General features: G+C 47.1%; 1 protein-coding gene across 1 annotated transcript in view; it reads left to right on the forward strand.

The window, feature by feature from the left end:
* The first annotated feature begins 454 nt into the window (after positions 1 to 454).
* Positions 455 to 18,637, forward strand: part of MYBBP1A (MYB binding protein 1a) — a 48,017-nt gene continuing 29,834 nt past the window's right edge. The window contains exons 1-15 of the mRNA XM_035139435.2: positions 455 to 704; positions 2,050 to 2,148; positions 2,383 to 2,466; positions 3,882 to 3,956; positions 5,399 to 5,506; positions 6,369 to 6,559; positions 7,054 to 7,221; positions 7,729 to 7,846; positions 8,712 to 9,001; positions 10,358 to 10,474; positions 12,369 to 12,494; positions 13,931 to 14,137; positions 14,716 to 14,824; positions 16,661 to 16,757; positions 17,928 to 18,082. Coding sequence (XP_034995326.2) covers positions 510 to 704; positions 2,050 to 2,148; positions 2,383 to 2,466; positions 3,882 to 3,956; positions 5,399 to 5,506; positions 6,369 to 6,559; positions 7,054 to 7,221; positions 7,729 to 7,846; positions 8,712 to 9,001; positions 10,358 to 10,474; positions 12,369 to 12,494; positions 13,931 to 14,137; positions 14,716 to 14,824; positions 16,661 to 16,757; positions 17,928 to 18,082 — 2,139 coding nt within the window. The 5' untranslated portion in view covers positions 455 to 509. The remainder of the gene's footprint in view (positions 705 to 2,049; positions 2,149 to 2,382; positions 2,467 to 3,881; positions 3,957 to 5,398; positions 5,507 to 6,368; positions 6,560 to 7,053; positions 7,222 to 7,728; positions 7,847 to 8,711; positions 9,002 to 10,357; positions 10,475 to 12,368; positions 12,495 to 13,930; positions 14,138 to 14,715; positions 14,825 to 16,660; positions 16,758 to 17,927; positions 18,083 to 18,637) is intronic.

The raw sequence follows: 18,637 nt of genomic DNA on the forward strand, positions 1-18,637 counted from the left end.
ACCCCCCCCCCCATTGCTAACTCCAATTTTCAAAAACGAAGTATTGCAGGAAAACACAACACTTGAAACTGCAACGTTTATTGTAGATGGCAAGAATAAAGAACGGAACGACGTTTGGTTGCCTTTCTCAAAATACGTCTTAGCACACGAATCCTTTGCAATAATGTGAACCTATGGAAAACAGTACCCCGCAATAATCGTTGCTGCGTCTTTCTGTGGTCTGCGCCCCAGGCGGCTGATAGCATCCGCCTTAGGCAAGGAAACGTGCCACCAAAAAAAACCCCAAAAGAGCTCACATCCCAGGCAGGGATTGATGCGTATGCAGAGACCGGCGGTTCCACGTGGGGCAGGCAAGGGCGTTGTGCAAAGGAGGAAGCTGAAGAAAGCGAAGCTCCGGCAGGGAGGCTCCTATCCAGCCTCTGCTTTCCTTAACCCGGAAGGGGAGGTTCCCACGTGCGCTTCTGCATTCCCTCCTTCCACGTGCGTCTTTTTGCTGCGCTGCCTCCAGCATGGCCGGGGATGGCAGCGGTAGCGGCAGCCCCGGCGATGAAGCTCTCGCCACGGCCCCGATCTCCCACCCGGGCCGTCTCCTGGGCCAGAACCGGCAGTTTTTGGATTTCTTCTGGGACATCGCCAAGCCCCAGCAGGAGACGCGCTTGAAGGCGACGGAGGATCTGCTGCGCTACTTGCGAGAGAACCAGAAAGTAAGAGAAACGGTGGAAAGTTAATACAGTATAAGCTTTTTGCGAACGCCACGCTTCCCCCTCTGGGGAAGTATAACATCAAACATTAAAAACACAAAACGTGAAAGCCGCGTCTCTCCCCCTCTCACCTACCCCCCAAAGTATGTGTTTGCAAGTCTTGGTATTCTATATTGTTTAAATTCCAGCCATGGGAGCCCCTTTGAAATGGATTTTGCCCCGCTGATTTCAGTAGGTCTTCTCTGACTATGTCTCAGCACAGCCGATTGTTTTTAAATTCTAATTTAGTAGCAAAAACGATGTCTAAAGTCGTTTAGCACCTGGACAAATAAAGATATTCCCAGCCTGCTTCAGGTTTGCAGTGTTAGCAGACAGGATACAAAAGGAAAATGAATGGGAAGGGAGGAGGAAATGGATGGGACCAGGTTGGTCTCTCTCTTCCCATGGTGAGACAGGGGGTGCAGCTGCTCAGTGGGTCCTCTGGCCGAAAGCAGTCCCGGTATAATGGTCCCAATATAATGATGCCATCACATTAATGTCTCTGTAGCGTCCTCACATTCTGCATTTGGCGAAATTCACCTTTGAATGTTTGTGGGCAGAAGTTTTCAGGGAAGTGCAGTCACCAAAGTCGGCACCACAAGTTTCTTTCCCTGGAAAACCAGCTGCTTTGCAGGGGGTTGGATCCTTGGGGCACCTTCCAACACTACGGTTCTTTGATTCTATGTACAAAGCCACACAAAACCTGTTGGTAGCAGCTTTGCACACCCATTTCATTGGGGAAAGTGGCTTATACATTTTATAATAAATAATTTGCTGCATGCAAACGGGGGGGGGGAGAGCTATACTGTGTTTTGAGTTGATTTTATCATGTTTGTGAGAAACATATAGTTAGCTCAAGCCTATACACACAGAGAGACATTTGATGCTGGGATTGCACTTTAAACATGCTCAGAGGTGGTTTCCCCCCCTCTATTGTTTCCAGGTACTGTACAGTATTTGAACAAGGGAGCTGTGGATTAGAAAAAAGCAGGCTCTGGAACTGAATGGATGATACTGGGGGTGACAAAGGGCATGTTTAGGAAGAAGGCTGATGGGGTTGGCCTACTTTGGAAGGTTGTTGTTAGGTTTATGAATGTGGCTGTGGAATTTAAGAGGTTTTAGGTAAACTGATTTTTTTAAAAAAACTTTGATCAGTGTAAAAGCCGCTCTGAATTAAGCAGAACAATATATTATTATTATTTTACAGAAGCTATCTTAAAGGGAAAAAAACATTACTGTATTTTGGTTTGTGGGGTAGTCAAAAACCCCACCATCACCACTGCCTGAACTTCTGATTATTTTATTTTAGGATGACGAGCAGCTGAAATACAGCTTGAAGCGCCTGATTGATGGATTGGGAGCAACACGCGAAGCGGCCCGTCCAGGATTCAGTTTGGCTCTGGCTCAGGTTGGTGTTCTTCAGTGGAGTGCGTTTGGGTTTTCTTGCTTAGAAGTTTTTTTAACAACAACAACAACTGTAAATTCGAAAGTAGCATGCAGCCCTCCTGATGTTGTTGGACTACAACTCCCATCAGCCAGAGCAAAAGGTTAGGAGTGATGGGGGTTGTAGTCCCAGCGGCAACCCGTTGTGTCTCTTCTTTCCGATTCACACAGGTGTTCCCCACTTTTTCTCTCTCCCCAGGTATTGCAGGTTTTTGAGGAGATCTCCCTCCTCACAGTCCTGGACCAGATCAAAGAAAAATACGACCTCGGTAGAGTGAAGAAGGTAAGAGGATGGGGTGGGGGCTTTGAGTTCAGGATTTTGTTAAGAGGAGCTCAGCAGGTCCGCCGTGTTAATCTGGTGATCCAATCAGCGTCAGTCCACACGGGCCAAATCCTGGCCATTCGTTGGATCCCAGCTCAGGGGGTTTGAATTTGTTCTGTAGGATTTGGCAGGGTGACTGATGTCGATTGGATCGCCGGCATAGCAACCTGCTCCGAACAGGTGCTGAAAATGTGCCACACCCAAGTTTCCCCCAGAGCGAGTTATGCTTGTGACCTTAAGGAAGTTTGTGGGTTGCTGGTGCCATCGTGGTGCATTGAAAGAATGTCGCAAAGAGCCAGTTTGGCGTAATGTGTAGAGTGTTGGACTACGGCCTGGGAGACCAGGGTTCGAATCCCCACTCGGCCATGAAGCTCACTGGGTGACCCTGGGCCAGTTGCCATCTCTTAGCCTGACCTACCTCGCATGGTTGTTGTGAGGGTGAAATGGGGAGGAGGAAAACTACGTACACCACTTTGGGATCCTTGGAAGATAAAGATGGTATGGAAATATAACAAATAAATAAAATAAACAATTTGTCAGCATCAAATACAGGTAATATTTGGCTTTTTTTAAATAAAAAAAGCTAACTGCAGTTGACCTGAACCGTGATCCTCTATGCCAGCAAAATGGGACAACATGTTTAATATAAAAGCAGAAGCAAAAGCTCCTGAGATCTTCCTGGTCACACTAGAGGAGAAAAGGGGATGTCACAGCAAACTATGGTTTGTTGTAATGTGTGATCATGGCTGTCTGGCTGGAAAAAAAGGGGGGGAAGCCTCTGAAAATGGGGTGAGGGGAAATCCTTGTTGTCTGAAACAGCTGGGAACGTATCATGACCCATAGTTTGAGAAGCACCAGGTAAAAGCTGGTTATTCATTTGTGAAGGCCACTTGTACCCTGCTCTTCAGTAAAAAAAAAATGCTTCCATGTTAGCTTGCAGTCAGATAACAAAGCAGGCTTGCAATCTGAAACAACATGACACACAAGGGAAGGGGGCAGGGAGGGAAGAGGAAAAAAGCAAACTCAGGATGACCATCCGGCATGAAAACAGTTCAGCAGTAGAAGGTCTTTCAGCAGAGCTGGGGGAATGGACCCTGCTCCCCACATCTCCCAAGATACTTCCCATGTCCCCCAAAACAGTATTTGGGGTCATTTTGGGGGAGCCCTATTCGGTCAGCGGTGGGAAGGGCTTTTTTTGAGGTTGAGGGCTGCATTTCCATATTGAAATGTTTTTGGGGGCGGATGGGGACCCATTCAAGTGTTGAGTGTTGCTAGATACTTCCTGTTGTTTGCAAGTTTGCTCGCTCTAAAGAGTCACGAGATTCCACAGCCTTGCCTAGTTTGTCTTTCTACATTGTTTTCCCATTTTGATTCAGAAACTCTTCCGAAATGCTCTGTTTGGGAACTTTTTCGGCGTTCTGGCTCTGTTCCAGTCCGGGCGTCTTCCAAAGGTAACGCTAAATGCAAATGTTTCAGGTCTGCATGCCCCTGGTGCAAACCCTGTGACGTGATGATGATGATGATGATAATAATAATAATAATAATAATAATAATAATAAGTTGAATTCTCTGACGTGCATAAATTATGCCGATAGTCAGCTTTGCTGAGTGGGAGGCCCTGGAAATCACTTCCAGCAGTTGCTGGAAATCCCAAATCACTCCCCACCTTTTCCAGCCATTGCTCACATATGCTTTCAAGCCTCGTTTGGAATCCATATGGACTAGAAACTTGAAAGAGCTCCTGCACCTCCTAATGGAGCACATGAAGCGCCAGTGTTCTGAGCTGATTCTTTGGCGCATCTGTAACATCTGCTCTGCCTGGCAGCTGGTAGTAGAGTGAGGAGTGTTTTTCTCATTGGCTGTTAGATCCTTTAAAGATTGGGTGGGCATGGCCAAAGGGTGGAAAGAAAAGGAGGTTCCGAAAATCACAGAATGGCAGAGTAAATTGCAGGATTTTGCTGAAATGGCACAATTAACGAATAGTTTTCCCTTTTCTTACGAGGAAGCCTATTCAGCATAACTTGGCAGCTATGAGTCTTGGGGCAATTCAAAATGATTTTAAAAAAATAAATGGGAAATATATAAGAAATATGTTCAAAAATATAGTAAAAATGTAATACCCATGACAACTTTTGAGTAATACTAAAAGGAAACAGGGTTGAACTATAATTGTTAGGATGTAAAAGGAAATAGGAATGTATTAGAAGAATAGTCTTAGAAGTTTGTACTAATTGTATTGACATTCAAGTATAAAGAATAAGTTCATACACGTGGAATTGACAGGAAGTGCAAACCTTTTTTTTCTTTCCTTTTCTTTCTTTTTCTTTGTATCTTAATATATATTTTGTATGATACGGTATGGGATGTTTTGTATGTTATACAGTGGTACCTCTACTTACGAATGACTCGACTTGCGAATGTTTCTACTTACGAATGGAGCTCCGTCTGCCATCTTGGATGCTGTTTAGATAGGATTTTTTCTACTTACGATTTTTTAGATAGGGCTGCTTCGACTAACCAATTTTTTCTCCTAATGCATTCCTATGGGATTCGACTTACAATTTTTTTCGACTTACGAATGTGCGTTCGGAACGCATTAAATTCGTAAGTAGAGGTACCACTGCATATATTTTGTATTTATGAAGAATAAGCAATAAAAAGGATATTAAAAAAAAGATTGGGTGGGCATTTTTTCCTTAAGCTTTTCCCTCTGGGGTAACCTCTCAGGGAGGACTAAGACTATTCCTTGCTGAAACCCTCAAAAGCTTCTGGAAGTAACTGCCAACAGTGTTGAGGTAGATGGACCAGTTCCTCAAAAACATGCTTTCCCTCTCGCGTTCCCTGGGTCCTCGCCATCCTTGTCGACTCACCCACTTTTCTCTAAATTCCTTAGGATTCAAAAGCTCTCCTTGGCTGCGTCCAGGTTCTCCAGAGCCTTTCGGATCACCACGTCCACCTCAAAGACCTTCCTCGGAAGACGCTGGCCGACATTGTTTCCGAGGTAGGGAGACATGGGGTGTCATTGCAGAAAAAAAGGGAGCCTCTAAAATATATAGTTGCATAGCTTCTTCTGCAAGACCGGCTTGCCAGCACCAACACATTCCCGTTAGGCCGCTGGTGCTAATTATAACGCCTCGTCACGACACAGGGCAATATTTCAGCGCTACAGTTCTCTTTTGAGTGATTCAACAGTCAATCCCTCTTCACAGGGAACTCTGGGAGGGGAATGCGGTTCTCCTAGCAACTCTCAGCACTGCAGTTCCCAGAATGCTTTGGGGGGAAGCCATGTTTAAAGTGTGCTTTAAATGTTTGGTGTGACCGTGGCCTCAGTTGGATGTGACCCATAATTGTCACGTGTGACAGGATGTTTGGCGCACCTGAGTGAGTTCCAAGGAAACGAATGCTGATGTATTGACAAACAAACAAGTATGACAAGAAACGAAGGTCCAAAGATGGTGGACCTATAAAGTTGTGGGTGGCTTTATAAAATGGAGGGCGAGGTGGGTGCAGAAATAGACAGTCTTGTTCTGGGTGCAGGGGGAGTTGGTTAGCCACTGAAGGGGCCTAGGGAGGGTTGTTGGATGGTCTGAGCCAGGCATCCCCAAACTGCAGCCCTCCAAATGTTTTGGCCTACAACTCCCATGATCCCTAGCTAACAGGACCAGTGGTTGGGGAAGATGGTAGTCCAAAACATCTGGAGGGCCGAAGTTTGGGGATGGCAGGTCTGAGCGATGGACGAGGTGAATAATTTTGGCACAGGAGTCTTGCCTAGAGGTGGGAAGTTTGAGATGCAAAAATGGGGAATCTAGCATGGATGTCCAAATCCAGGGAGTTGTCCGCTTTTGTTTTTGCCGGGGGCTCAGATTCCGGAGGCTGTGTTTGAAGAGGTCCTTTTCAGCTTCTTGGAAGATGACCTCACCTCAGCTTTCAGCAGTCCAGGGCAGCTTTACCTCCTGCTGGTGGGCATCCAGAAGTTCCCCAGGGTTCTTCGGCCAGAAAAGCTGAAGGCCCTCTTGGGCACGACTGCCGTCATCACAGCAGAAAACATTCCCAGGTATGTTGACCAGGAACGGATGCGGGACACTTGCGTCACTTTTCAGCTCTTGCAGTGAAGGAAGGAAAAGGAGGATTCTGGGATCTAAGATTCTTCCGGGCTGTTGTTCAGTGGTATATCCCCCGCTCTCTGCATGCAGAAGGTCCCCGGTCCAGTCTTCAGCATCTCCAAGGAGGGCAGGGAAAGGCCCCCGGTTGACACCCTGGGGAGCTGCTGCCAGTCTGACTAGGCCAGGCACCCCCAAACTGCGGCCCTCCAGATGTTTTGGCCTACAACTCCCATGATCCCTAGCTAACAGGACCAGTGGTCAGGGATGATGGGAATTGTAGTCCCAAACATCTGGAGGGCCGAAGTTTGGGGGTGCCTGGACTAGGCCAACAACCTGCTCTAGCCTAAGAAAGCTTTGTATGCCCCTAGGCTTTGCCTCCACGCAACGGAAGGCAGTTTTTAATTTTACTTTTTTTAAAAAATAATCGTTTTGCTCTTCCTTGCAGGCTGCTGGAGGTTTTGAAAATGGCGGCCAAGTCTGAGAAAAAGGACAGAAGTCTTCCTACTGTCGGACTGGACTTGATGAAAGTGGCCCTGAAGGAAGGCACCTTTGAGCTCTTCTGGAAAGAAGCTGTCGAGAACGGCCTGCTGAAGGACAACGTTGGACCTTGCAGGTTGGCTGGGGAGGTTTTCGCTCGTCTGTCACTCGCCACATTCACACCACATGTTTCAAAGCACTATTCTGGGATCTGGGATCTGAATTTTGGGATCTGTAGTTTGTTGAGGGTCCTGAGAGTGGTTAGAAGACTCCCTTTCCCCTCACAGAGCTACGGTTTCTAGAACGTTTTAGCAATCAGTCCCTCTTCACAGAGAACTCTGGGACTTGTAGCTCAGTGAGGGAAATAGGGGGTCCGCAGCTCCCATAATACTTTGGGGGAAGCCATGACTGTCGAAAGTGGTATTGTAGTGCTTTAAATGTATGTTGTGAAGGTGGCCTTGGTCTCTCCTGGCAGTTCTTTCTCCCATTTTTCTAAATCCCAGTGGTTTTCGAACTCTGCTCTGGGAGGCTGTCGGATTCTTCACGGGTTTAGCAGGCCGTTCTCAATTTATGAAACCAGTAAAGGCAGGCCCCTTGGAAGCCACACATTATTTCTTATTCTGTGTGTCTTGCTCTTCTTCAGTTACATGTGTTACCGGTTGCTGGGCAGCTCTCTCCCGCTCCTGTCGGCTACCCAGCTGAGGATGGTTCTCCGAGGGGAAGTTATGCGTCATTACGGGACCCATGTTGTGTCCACCCAGGTAGGGGAATGGCAACAATATCCCTTCCCCAGAATGGTAGCCCCCTTAGTTTACTGGAAAACAACTCCTAACATCTTGCTCTCTGGGACAGATGTACAGGTGAAACTCGGAAAATTAGAATATTGTCGAAAAGTGCATTTATTTCAGTAATGCAACTTATTTTTTTATATTTTTTTTACAAATGCTTTCTTTTGGAAATTCCACAGTAATAAAACAAATAGATACAATAATACAAAAATAAACATTGCTATTACAGTGGTACCTCAGGTTGCAAACGCTTCAGGTTACAAACACTTCAGGTTACAAACTCCGCTAACCCAGAAATAGTACCTCAGGTTAAGAACTTTGCTTCAGGATGAGAACAGAAATCGCGCAGCAGCAGGAGGCCCCATTAGCTAAAGTGGTGCTTCAGGTTAAGAACAGTTTCAGGTTAAGAACGGACCTCTGGAATGAATTAAGATCTTAACCAGAGGTACCACTGTACATTTCATTAATTACATTCCATTTATAATTGACCCGCCTAACGGCAAATAATTACAATTGCAACAAATAAAGGCTTGACATATCTTGCTTTGTATGTCATGCATCTATCTCATCTATTGGTTTCACCTTTTAAGTTGCGTTACTGAAATAAATGCACTTTTCGATGATATTCCAAATTTCCTAGTTTCACCTGTAGTCCAAAATGTCTGGAGGCCGCTAGGATGGCGAAGGCTGGCCTACCCTGATCGGCAGTGGCTCTCCAGAATTTCAGACAGCAAACGTTCCCAGCCCTCCTTGGAGAAGCCAGGGATCAGGCCCTTCTGCTTGCCAAGCAGCTGTCCCGCTGCTCAGCCACAGCCCCTCTCCTGCCTGTGTTTTTCAGATGCACGATAGATTCAAGTTTGCCCCAGAGATGGAGGCCTACGTCGACTTGTTCTTGGAGGGATGCAGTGACCCGGGCAAGCAGCTGGCGGCGATGGTCGGCTTCTCCACGCTCACCAACCAAGGCTACCCGGTGGTGCCCAGCTTCTGGAAAGTTCTGAGGCACCTGCTTCCCGCGGCGTTGCTGAAGTACACGGCCTGGCTCAAGAACATGTTCCTCAACCCGGATTTGGACGCCTGCGTGGACTTTGCCACCAAGCGACAGCAGCAGAACGAGAAGAAGACGGACGCGTGAGTGGCAGCAGAAGCGGAGGCACCTCTGGCCGAATAGGAAGCAGCCTTCTGCTGGGTCAGACCGCTGCATGGAGGACAGATAAAAGAAAAGAAAGTCCTTCATGCGGAGCTTAGTTAAACTGCGGAACTCCCTTCCACAGGAGGCTGTGATGGCCACCAAGCTAGATGGCCTTAAAAGAGGATTAGACAAATTCAATGAGGAGAGGGGTATCCTTGATAGCTTTGCTGTGCCTCCACAGTTGGAGGCAGCGATGCTTCTGAATGCCAGTTGCCGGAAACCACAGGAGGGGAGAGGGCTCTTGTGTTCGAATCCTGCTTGTGGGTTTCCCACAGGCATCTGACTGGCCACTGTGAGAACAGGATGCTGGACTAGATGGGTCACTGACCTGATCCAGCAGAGCTTTTCTTCTGCTCTTCTCTCTCCCAGCCAGGAGAGTTGCCAGGGATTGAACCTGGGACCTTCTGCACTCAAAGCAGATGCTCTACCACCGAGATTCTACCCTTCCCCCAGTTTTTCACACGCACGTGAAGCTCCTGTTGGTATTAGTGAGACTTTGCCACTGGATTCTCCTCAGGTTTTAATTTCTATGAGGTTTCTTGGCTGGGGCGGGCCCATTTGTATTTTCTACCAAGGCACCGTGAAGTCTTTAGGCTGGCCAAACCTCCTCATAGCTCAGTCGGTTAGAGCCTGAGACTCTTAATCTCAGGGTCATGGGTTCGAGCCCCACATTGGGCAAAGGTTTCCTACTTTGCAGGGGGTGGGACTAGATGACCCTTGGGGGTCCCTTCCAGCTCTACAGTTCTATGATTCTCACCTATATCGGGGATGGTGGTCAATTGATTTGGTCAACTGTTGCCACAGGAACACAGGACGCTGGGTGTTTTTTTTTTTAACCAAAACCACATTCCCACCATTGTAAGCAGCCATGACTTCCTCCAAAGGATTCTGGGTACTAGGAGTTGTTACGAAGCCCCTGTTCCCCTCAGAGAGCTACAATTCCTATAGCGCCCTGTGAAGAGGGATTGATTGTTAAACCGCTCTGGGAATCTTAGCTTTCTGAGAGGAACAGGAGTCTCCTCTTAACTCTAAGCACCCTAAACAAATGAAAGTACCCAGAATTCCATGGCCGTTTAGTACCGTGGCACTTTAAATGAATGGTGCGAAAGTGTCCAAAGGGGGTGGAGATCCCCGGGCCCACCTGGCAATGCTGGAGCCGTCTCATAACACCAAATGATGGCTTAGCACGACATCTGAACTGGCCTGCTGTCCCCCATCTTTTTACTCCAATAAGATGGCAAGGGGAGGGTCTGCTTTAGTGGCTCATTATTTCCGATTGCTCTCTGTCGATGCAGGGAAATGACCCAGCACTGTGTGACGCGCCTGAGGAAATGGATCATAGCTCGGCTGGTTGGCCTAGTCGAGAACCCGCAGATCAAGAAGGGAGAAGATTTTGTGACTGATGTGACCAGGTAGGAGGGACAAGATGGTTGACAGTGGCTTGCGCCGCCCATTTGATGAAGGAAGGGTGTGTTGTTCACTCGAGACAGCCGAATACTCTAAACCAAAGAGCTGTACTGCTCACAACCTTTGTATGACCTTAGGCCAGGCACCCCCAAACTTCGGCCCTCCAGATGTTTTGGACTACAATTCCCATCTTCCCCGACCACTGGTCCTGTTAGCTAGGGATCATGGGAGTTGTAGGCCAAAACATCTGGAGGGCCGCAGTTTGGGGGTGCCTGCTTTAGGCCGCAATCTGCACTATTCCTTTATAGCAGTGTTGTGCCACTTTAAACAGGGGTTCCCTCAAAGCTTTCTGGGAACTGCAGTTTGTTCAGGGTGTTCAGAGTTGCTGAGGAACCTCTGTTTGCCCTCACAGGGCTGCAGCTCCCAGAGTGGTTTCACAGTCGTTCCCTCTTCCTCCAAACCTTCCTCAAAAGCTCAGGTTTCTGTGAAATCTTCAATCCTCTCACTGGAATGAAGGCCAAAGACACATAATTGAATAAAAGTACATATTGTTCCCTTTCCCAGACCTGTTTCCATTTTCCTCCCCATCCCATGTCAGAAGTTTAGCTTGTAAGGTCCTTGGGACAGGAGCTGGTCATCTGATACTGCCAAGATAGAAAATTAAGATCCTGCAGGACACATTTTGCATTTACATTTCTGGGTGGTTGCCACAATGCAAGCTAGATCTAGCTGAGATGTAACCAGCGCTTATTTTCTAGAAAAATAGATGCTGCTACTCACTATGAAGTTGTTACAGTAAGTGATAGTACTGTGACGCAGGTGGCGCTGTGGGTTAAACCACAGAGCCTAGGGCTTGCCAATCAGAAGGTTGGCAGTTCGAATCCCCATGACGGGGTGAGCTCCCATTGCTTGGTCCCAGCTCCTGCCAACCTACCGTGTTTCTCCAAAAATAAGACACCGTCTTATATTTATTTTTCCTTTTAAAAAAACAACACGGTGGCTTATTTTCAGGGGATGTCTTTTTTAAAAAATTAAGTATGGTACAGTTTAACCTACAAGGTTAAACTGCCTATCACTATGGCTTATTTTCGGGGTATGGCTTATTTTCGGAGAAACACGGTAGCAGTTCGAAAGCACGTCAAAGTGCAAGTATATAAATAGGTACTGCTACAGCGGGAATGTAAACGGCGTTTCCGTGTGCCGCTCTGGTTCGCCAGAAGCGGCTTTGTCATGCTGGCCACATGACCTGGAAGCTGTACGCCGGCTCCCTCAGCTAATAATGCGAGATGAGTGCAGCAACCCCAGAGTCTCTCACGACTGGACCTAATGGTCAGGGGTCCCTTTACCTTTACCTTACTCACTATGAAGTTGTTACAGTAAGTGCCACACTTTTTAACAACAACAAAAAAAGTGCTGGTGCTGTGTACCCTTGAGTAAAGGTAAAAAGTTAAAGGACCCCTGGATGATTGAGTCAAAGGTGACTATGGGGTGCGGCGCTCATCTCGCTTTCAGGCCGAGGGAGCTGGCATTTGTCCACAGACAGCTTTCTGGGTCATGTGGCCAGCATGACTAAGCCGCTTCTGGCGCAACGAGTACCAGAGCGCATGGAAATTCCGTTTACCTTCCCGTCCTATTTATCTACTTGCATTGGCGTGCTTTCGAACTGCTAGGTTGGCAGAAGACCCTTGAGTACCTCCTGAAAAAAAGCACTGGATGTAACAACCTTGCCCCCCCCATCTATATTTACTTGCCACAAACATGAGGACTAGAAACTTCTTTCCAAGTGAAAGTGGTTATTTTTGGCTTCCTAACTGAAGTGTCTCTAGAGTTGCAAATCATTTGGGAAGGCTGCTTTGTTTCAGCAGCCTGTACTAAGAAGTCGCTGTTGTCTTCTGCCAGGTTCTGCTTCTTTCACGCTTTTTTCAAGACCAAGAAGCCGACCCCTGAGATAACAGAGACGAAAACCACACCGTCGGTGCCCCTAAATGAGGCATCCCGTACAGCAGCCGCAAACTCGTTTTTCAGGTATTCCGTTTGCTTGCCTTGCTAGTTTTGAGCTCTGAAACCGTATGCGACTCACAACCCCAGCACCTCAAGGACTGCCTCTCCCCACGTGAATCAACCCGGACCTTGCAATCATCCTCCCTTGAAGCATTTCTCCATGTGCCCTCTCCTTGAGAGGCCCAGAGGGTGGCAGCACAAGAAGGGGCCTTTTCCGTGGTGGCTCCCCGCTTGCGGAATGTTCTCCCCAGGGAAGCTCATCTCTCAGCACCCTTCTACATCTTTAGACAAAAACATTTTATTTTCCTCCAGGCCTTTGGCTCTCAGTTACCTGTGGCCTCGTTGAGTAGGTGGGATGTTTTAATCCTCCCTTTTAAAAATAAGATTGCCGTTTAGATTTTTCTTTGTTTTTCGTTTATGCCACCTTTTAATGCTGGGGTCAGCAACCTTTTTCAGCTGTGGGACGGTCCACCATCCCTCAGACCATGTGGGGGGGGCCGGACAATATATTTTTTGGGGGGGAAATGAATGAATTCCTATACCCCACAAATAACCCAGAGATGCATTTTAAATAAAAGCACACAATTCTACTCATGTAAAAACACCAGGCAGGCCCCACAAATAACCCAGAGATGCATTTTAAATAAAAGCACACATTCTACTCATGTAAAAACACGCTGATTCCCAGACCGTCTGTGGGCTGGATTGAGAAGGCGATTGTGCCGCATCCGGCCCCCAGGCCTTAGGTTGCGTAGCTACCCCTGTTTTAATGCGTGCGTGTGTTAGTTTATGTATTGCAAGTGGCTTTGAATTAGCTTGGATGGTTGAGCTCTCAGTTATCTGTGGCCTCGTTGAGCAAGTAGGCTGTTTCAACCCTTCCTTTTAGAAATAGGGTTGTCGTTTAGATATTCCTTTGCTGAGCGTCTAAGGCTGAAGCATAGGAAATAAAACCCCACCAGATGACACACAAATGTTGTGGATCTTCCATCTCACTGGAAACACACAGTTCATGTGTCTTTCCCCCCTCCTCGATAGCCAAAGTCCATAAGTTCTTACACCATGAAAATGTGGATTTATTCAAGCTTTTCCATTGCTGGGCTATTGAAATCCTGGCTGCAGCTCACATCCTTGTCAAAAGTTTTTATTTAAAAAAAAGACATAATTTTTAATTGATTTTCACATGTTTTTTCTTAAATTTTGACTTCCCACCCTTACTTCCATGTTTTTATTCCTACCTTATACCTGCTGCTTTATAGGATATACTTTAATACAACTATCCTCTATTTCACTTACCAATGTTTTCTTTCCACGTCAAAAGTTCTTTAGAGCGACAAGCTTCCACGTTGTCGGTCCTCATTCAGCAGCAACAGCTGTCGAGGAAGCCTGATGTAACTATTTTTGATATTTCTGCATATCCCAAATGGCGGTTCCTGTGTTCATTCGCTGCTCTCTCTCTGCAGTTTACTCCAGCACTTGAACACGATGCCCGCCCTGGGGGACTCGGCCAAAGCGGAAGAAATGAGGAAGAAGCACCTCCACGGCTTGACCGCCAGCGGGGACCCCTGGCTCTACCTCATTGTCCAGTATGCCAGTGCCCTCCTCTCCCATCAGGCCCACGTCACAGTTGTGGTGCCATTTAGCGATGAAGAGAAGCTTGCTTGGGACAGGTACGAGGCATTTAGAGCAGGGTGGTGAGCCTGTGGCCTTCCTGGTGTGGTGGGACTTTCTTCTTGGTGGAGCCTGCCTAGTGCCCAAGCCATTTTACTGCCCAACGCAGAGGGACAAGTTGGTTCTTATACTAATAATAATAATATTTATGCCTCACGAGGCAGTCCGCACGCAGGTAGGGTCTCAGCCTGCATACCAGATGGAGCTGATAGGCAGCTGCCCTGGACACAGAATTAACCTGCGCCTCCATGGACAGCTGTGAGTCCAAAATGACTCCCAGGCTGCGCACCTGGTCCTTCAGGGGCACAGTTACCCCATTCAGGACCAGGGAGTCCTCCACACCTGCCCGCCTCCTGTCCCCCACAAACAGTACTTCTGTCTTGTCAGGATTCAGTCTCAATCTGTTAGCCGCCATCCATCCTCCAACCGCCTCCAGGCACTCACACAGGACTTCACCGTGCAAAGTATGACTAGACGGGCCTATTCTCACCAAGCTCTGCTGGCTGGAGCAAGCAAATAACAAACAAACAAACGCAGAGCTGTGTGTCTCCGTCTGACCATTCTCTCCCCATCACAGAATGCTGCAGACGGTGGAAACCTTGCGGAAGAGAGAGAAGAAAAGTCAGAACCTGAAGTCCTCCGCCTTCCAACACCTCCTGCTGTTAGTTGGCATTCACCTCTTCAAGGTAATATCCGGCACGCTGGAAGCGGCTCTTTTGGGTGAGGCTTTGAATATGGCTGTGACCATAATCCCTGAGCCCAAAAATGATGATGATAATGGAAGGGGAGAGATATTTTGCAAAGGGCTGCCAGGGCTTGTCTTGGGAAAGGCATAGGAAACTGCCTTATATGAGGTCAGACTATTGGGTCTACAGTGGTACCTTGGTTCTCAAACTTAATCCGTTCGGGAAGTCTATTCCAAAGCCAAAGCGTTCCAAAACCAAGGCACGCTTTGCCATAGAAAGTAATGCAAAACAGATTAATCCGTTCCAGACTTTTTAAAACAACCCCTAAAACTGCACTTTAACACGAATATTACTATCTAATGAGACTATTGATTCATAATTTTAAGCAATAATCAATGTATATAATAATAATAATAATAATATAATATATTATTTATACCCCGCCCATCTGGCTGGGTTTCCCCTGTCACTCTGGGCGGCTTCCAACAAACATTAAAATACATCAAATATCACAGATTAAAAACTTCCCTAAACAGGGCTGCCTTTAGGTATTTTCTAAATGTCAGGTAATTGTTTATCTCTCTGACCTCTGATGGGAGGGTGTTCCACAGGGCGGGCGCCACTACCGAGAAGGCCCTCTGCCTGGTTCCCTGCAACCTTACAGGGAGGGAACAGCCAGAAGGCCCTTGGCGCTGGACCTCAGTGTCCGGGCAGAACGATGGGGGTGGAGACGCTCCTTCAGGTATACTGGACTGAGGCCGTTTAGGGCTTTAAAGGTCAGCACCAACAGTTTTAATTGTGCTCGGAAACATACTAGAAGCCAATGTTGGTCTTTCAAGACCGGTGTTACGTGGTCTCGGCGGCCGCTCCCAGTCACCAGTCTAGCTGCCGCATTCTGGATTAGTTGTAGTTTCTGGGTCACCTTCAAAGGTAGCCCCACATAGAGCGCATTGCAGTAGTCCAAGCGGGAGATAACTAGAGCATGCAGCACTCTTGCTAGACAGTCTGCAGGCAGGCAGGGTCTCAGCCTGCGTACCAGATGGAGCTGATAGACAGCTGCCCTGGACACAGAATTGACCTGCGCCTCCATGGACAGCTGTGAGTCCAAAATGACTCCCAGGCTGCGCACCTGGTTTTTCAGGGGCACAGTTACCCTGTTTAGGACCAGGGAGTATTGCACACCTGCCCACCTCCTGTCCCCCACAAACAGTACTGTACTACCGTATGAAATAAATAAGACAGCATTGTAGATGATTAAAAAAATTTTTTTTACCTGCACTGATGATAGTCATTGTTTGGATTGGGGGGGGGGTATCGATTTCCGCTGCCACACTAATTCAAAAGATGAGTTTCTTACAAGTGTGGAGCAAGTATGTGTCAACTGTAGCAAATGAACTGCCCGGTTGTTGCAGAATGCCCTGAGATGGGCTCCTGGTTGCAAAGTGCCTGGGGCAGGGCTGTGGAATGCCAATTTTCAGAAATGAGAGCACCATAGCTGCCAAGTTATCCCTTTTTTAAAGGGATTTTCCCTTATGCTGAATAGGCTTCCTCGCGAGAAAAGGGAAAACTTGGCAGCTATGGAGAGCACCACTAGAACATAGAAGCCCTTTCCCTGAAGCGCAGGTCGCCAGAAAGTCTCCCATCCTAACCTACCTTGCAGGGTTGTTGGTGAGGATAACACCAACCTCGCATGCTGCCCCGAGCAGCATTGGAGAAAGACGGGATAGAAACATAGCAACGATGATAATGACAACATTTGACTGCTTTTTTCTTTCTTTCTCTTTTGATTCTCCCCGCCTCGCCTCTCGCTTCCTCACCCGGTTTTCGCCCGACTAGTCTCCTGCAGAGTGTGTGAACCTTCTGAGCGACCTGCAGAATTGCACCCAGAGAGCCTTTGGAGAGAAACCGAAGAAGAAAAAGACATCGGCTGCTAGTGAGTCTCTGTTTGCAGCCTGATTCATCCACCACACCCTTGTAGATAAGCCCCTCATAGTTGCTGGCCTGATATTTATCGATTTATATAATAAACAACAGGAGACTGTAGGGATAGGTGTGAAGGCAGAGAAAGAAAGGGAAAACCTGTCTTTTTCCTGTCTGTCTGTTTGGTGGGCCTCCAGATCCTATGCTAGTTCTACTCAAGAGTAGACCCATTGAATTTAACAGACATGACCAGGGTGGATTTGATTTCAATCACGATTTAAAGCACTAGTCAGTAAGACTTGATTTAAATCTTCTTCTTTTTAAACAGAAGGGCTCATTCTTGCTGGTATAATCTTATTATTTGCAACAGATGAGGGTTTCATTTTTGGAATAATTTTCAGAGTAGTTTTTACAGTTATATCAAAAATTACCCATTTGGTTATACTATTAGAAATACATAGACAGATAATTATGAAATTATTGTGCGGTTTAATAAGTTAATGGTTTATATCCGGACAACTTTTCTGCTGTCCTTTATTGTAAGGAGAAAAATAATTATTTCTTTAATAACCATTTATTTAACTAAAACAATAACATAGCATATGTATCCATGATTGTTAACTGTTGTGGTTAAACCATTAAAAAAAAACTTAGACTGAGTTTTAGCACACATGAAAAGCTTAAAACAAATCCTTATTTCTTGATGAATAGCCTTTGGACTATAATGTAACTTAAATAGAAAACTATCTTTAGAAACATTTTTCCTCCAAAAGCATTTTATTTTAAAAATTGATTTTTTTAAATTTATTTTTAAAAAATCATTTATTTTTATCCACCCTGGGCATGACTAACTTCAGTTCATCATTGGGTCTATTCTGAGTAAAACGTGGTTGGATATAGGCCCTAGGCAGCCTTTGGCCTCCTAGATTGCTACAAGTGTCAGCAATGACTGAGGCATGATGGGAGTTGTAGTTCAACAACACCTGGAGGGCCAAGGCTGTTGACAGCATTTGGGTGCGCAGGAGGGATTGTGCAATTCCCTCCTCCACCAGCCAACCCATGTGCAGCTCCTTGCCTCTGTTGCTAGCAGGATTGAAGGCAGGCTGGATTTGCTGACTAGACTGGTGTTGCTTTGCATGCCCCGGGAGGCATTCAGGCTGCCTGTGTGTTTTTCTCCACTCAGGTGGCGAAGAAGAGCCAGAATGGGTGGAGGTGATCATAGAAGTCCTCCTTTCCCTCCTGGCCCAGTCCAGCGGGCTCATCCGACGGGTCTGCAAAAGCGTCTTTGGGCTCGTCTGTCAGCACATGACGAAGGGCGCCTTGCAACTCATCCTAGACGTGAGTAGCCTGTGGCCGCCTAGAGCACAACAGATGAAATTCCCACCCTCCAGGGCCACATGTCCTTGGGGAAAAGCGGTTGGGGGCCACATCCCAGTGGTGGGGAGGGTCAGAGCTGGTTGAGGTTAAAGTGTGTGTGGGGGGGGAGTCATGTTCATTTAAAGCGCTAGGATACAGCCGTCCCCCAGATAATCCTGGGAACTGTAGTGTGTTAAGGTTGCCGAGACCCGTATTCTCACAGAGCTACAATTCCCAGAGCTCGCACCACTCTGGGAATTGCAGCCGTCTGAGAGGAGTAAGGAGTCTCCTAACAAGGCCCAGCATCTCCCCTCGCCCTCAGGCCTGAGGGGCTTCGACCCCGGTAGAAAAACGCTTCCACACTTCTGCTTTTGACGATGGCTGTCATTGGATTCTCCTCAGTATTGATCCAGGGCAGAACCCTGATGTATAGTTGGCAGGGTAAAAACGTTGAAGGATTCCCAAAAAATAGACCAGAGGCAATTGTATTTCACCCAGCAGAGCTTTACGGCTACTGAAGGCAAACGAACATAATGG

Source organism: Zootoca vivipara, chromosome 15, assembly GCF_963506605.1.
Source record: "Zootoca vivipara chromosome 15, rZooViv1.1, whole genome shotgun sequence".
Taxonomy (NCBI): Eukaryota; Metazoa; Chordata; class Lepidosauria; order Squamata; family Lacertidae; genus Zootoca; species Zootoca vivipara.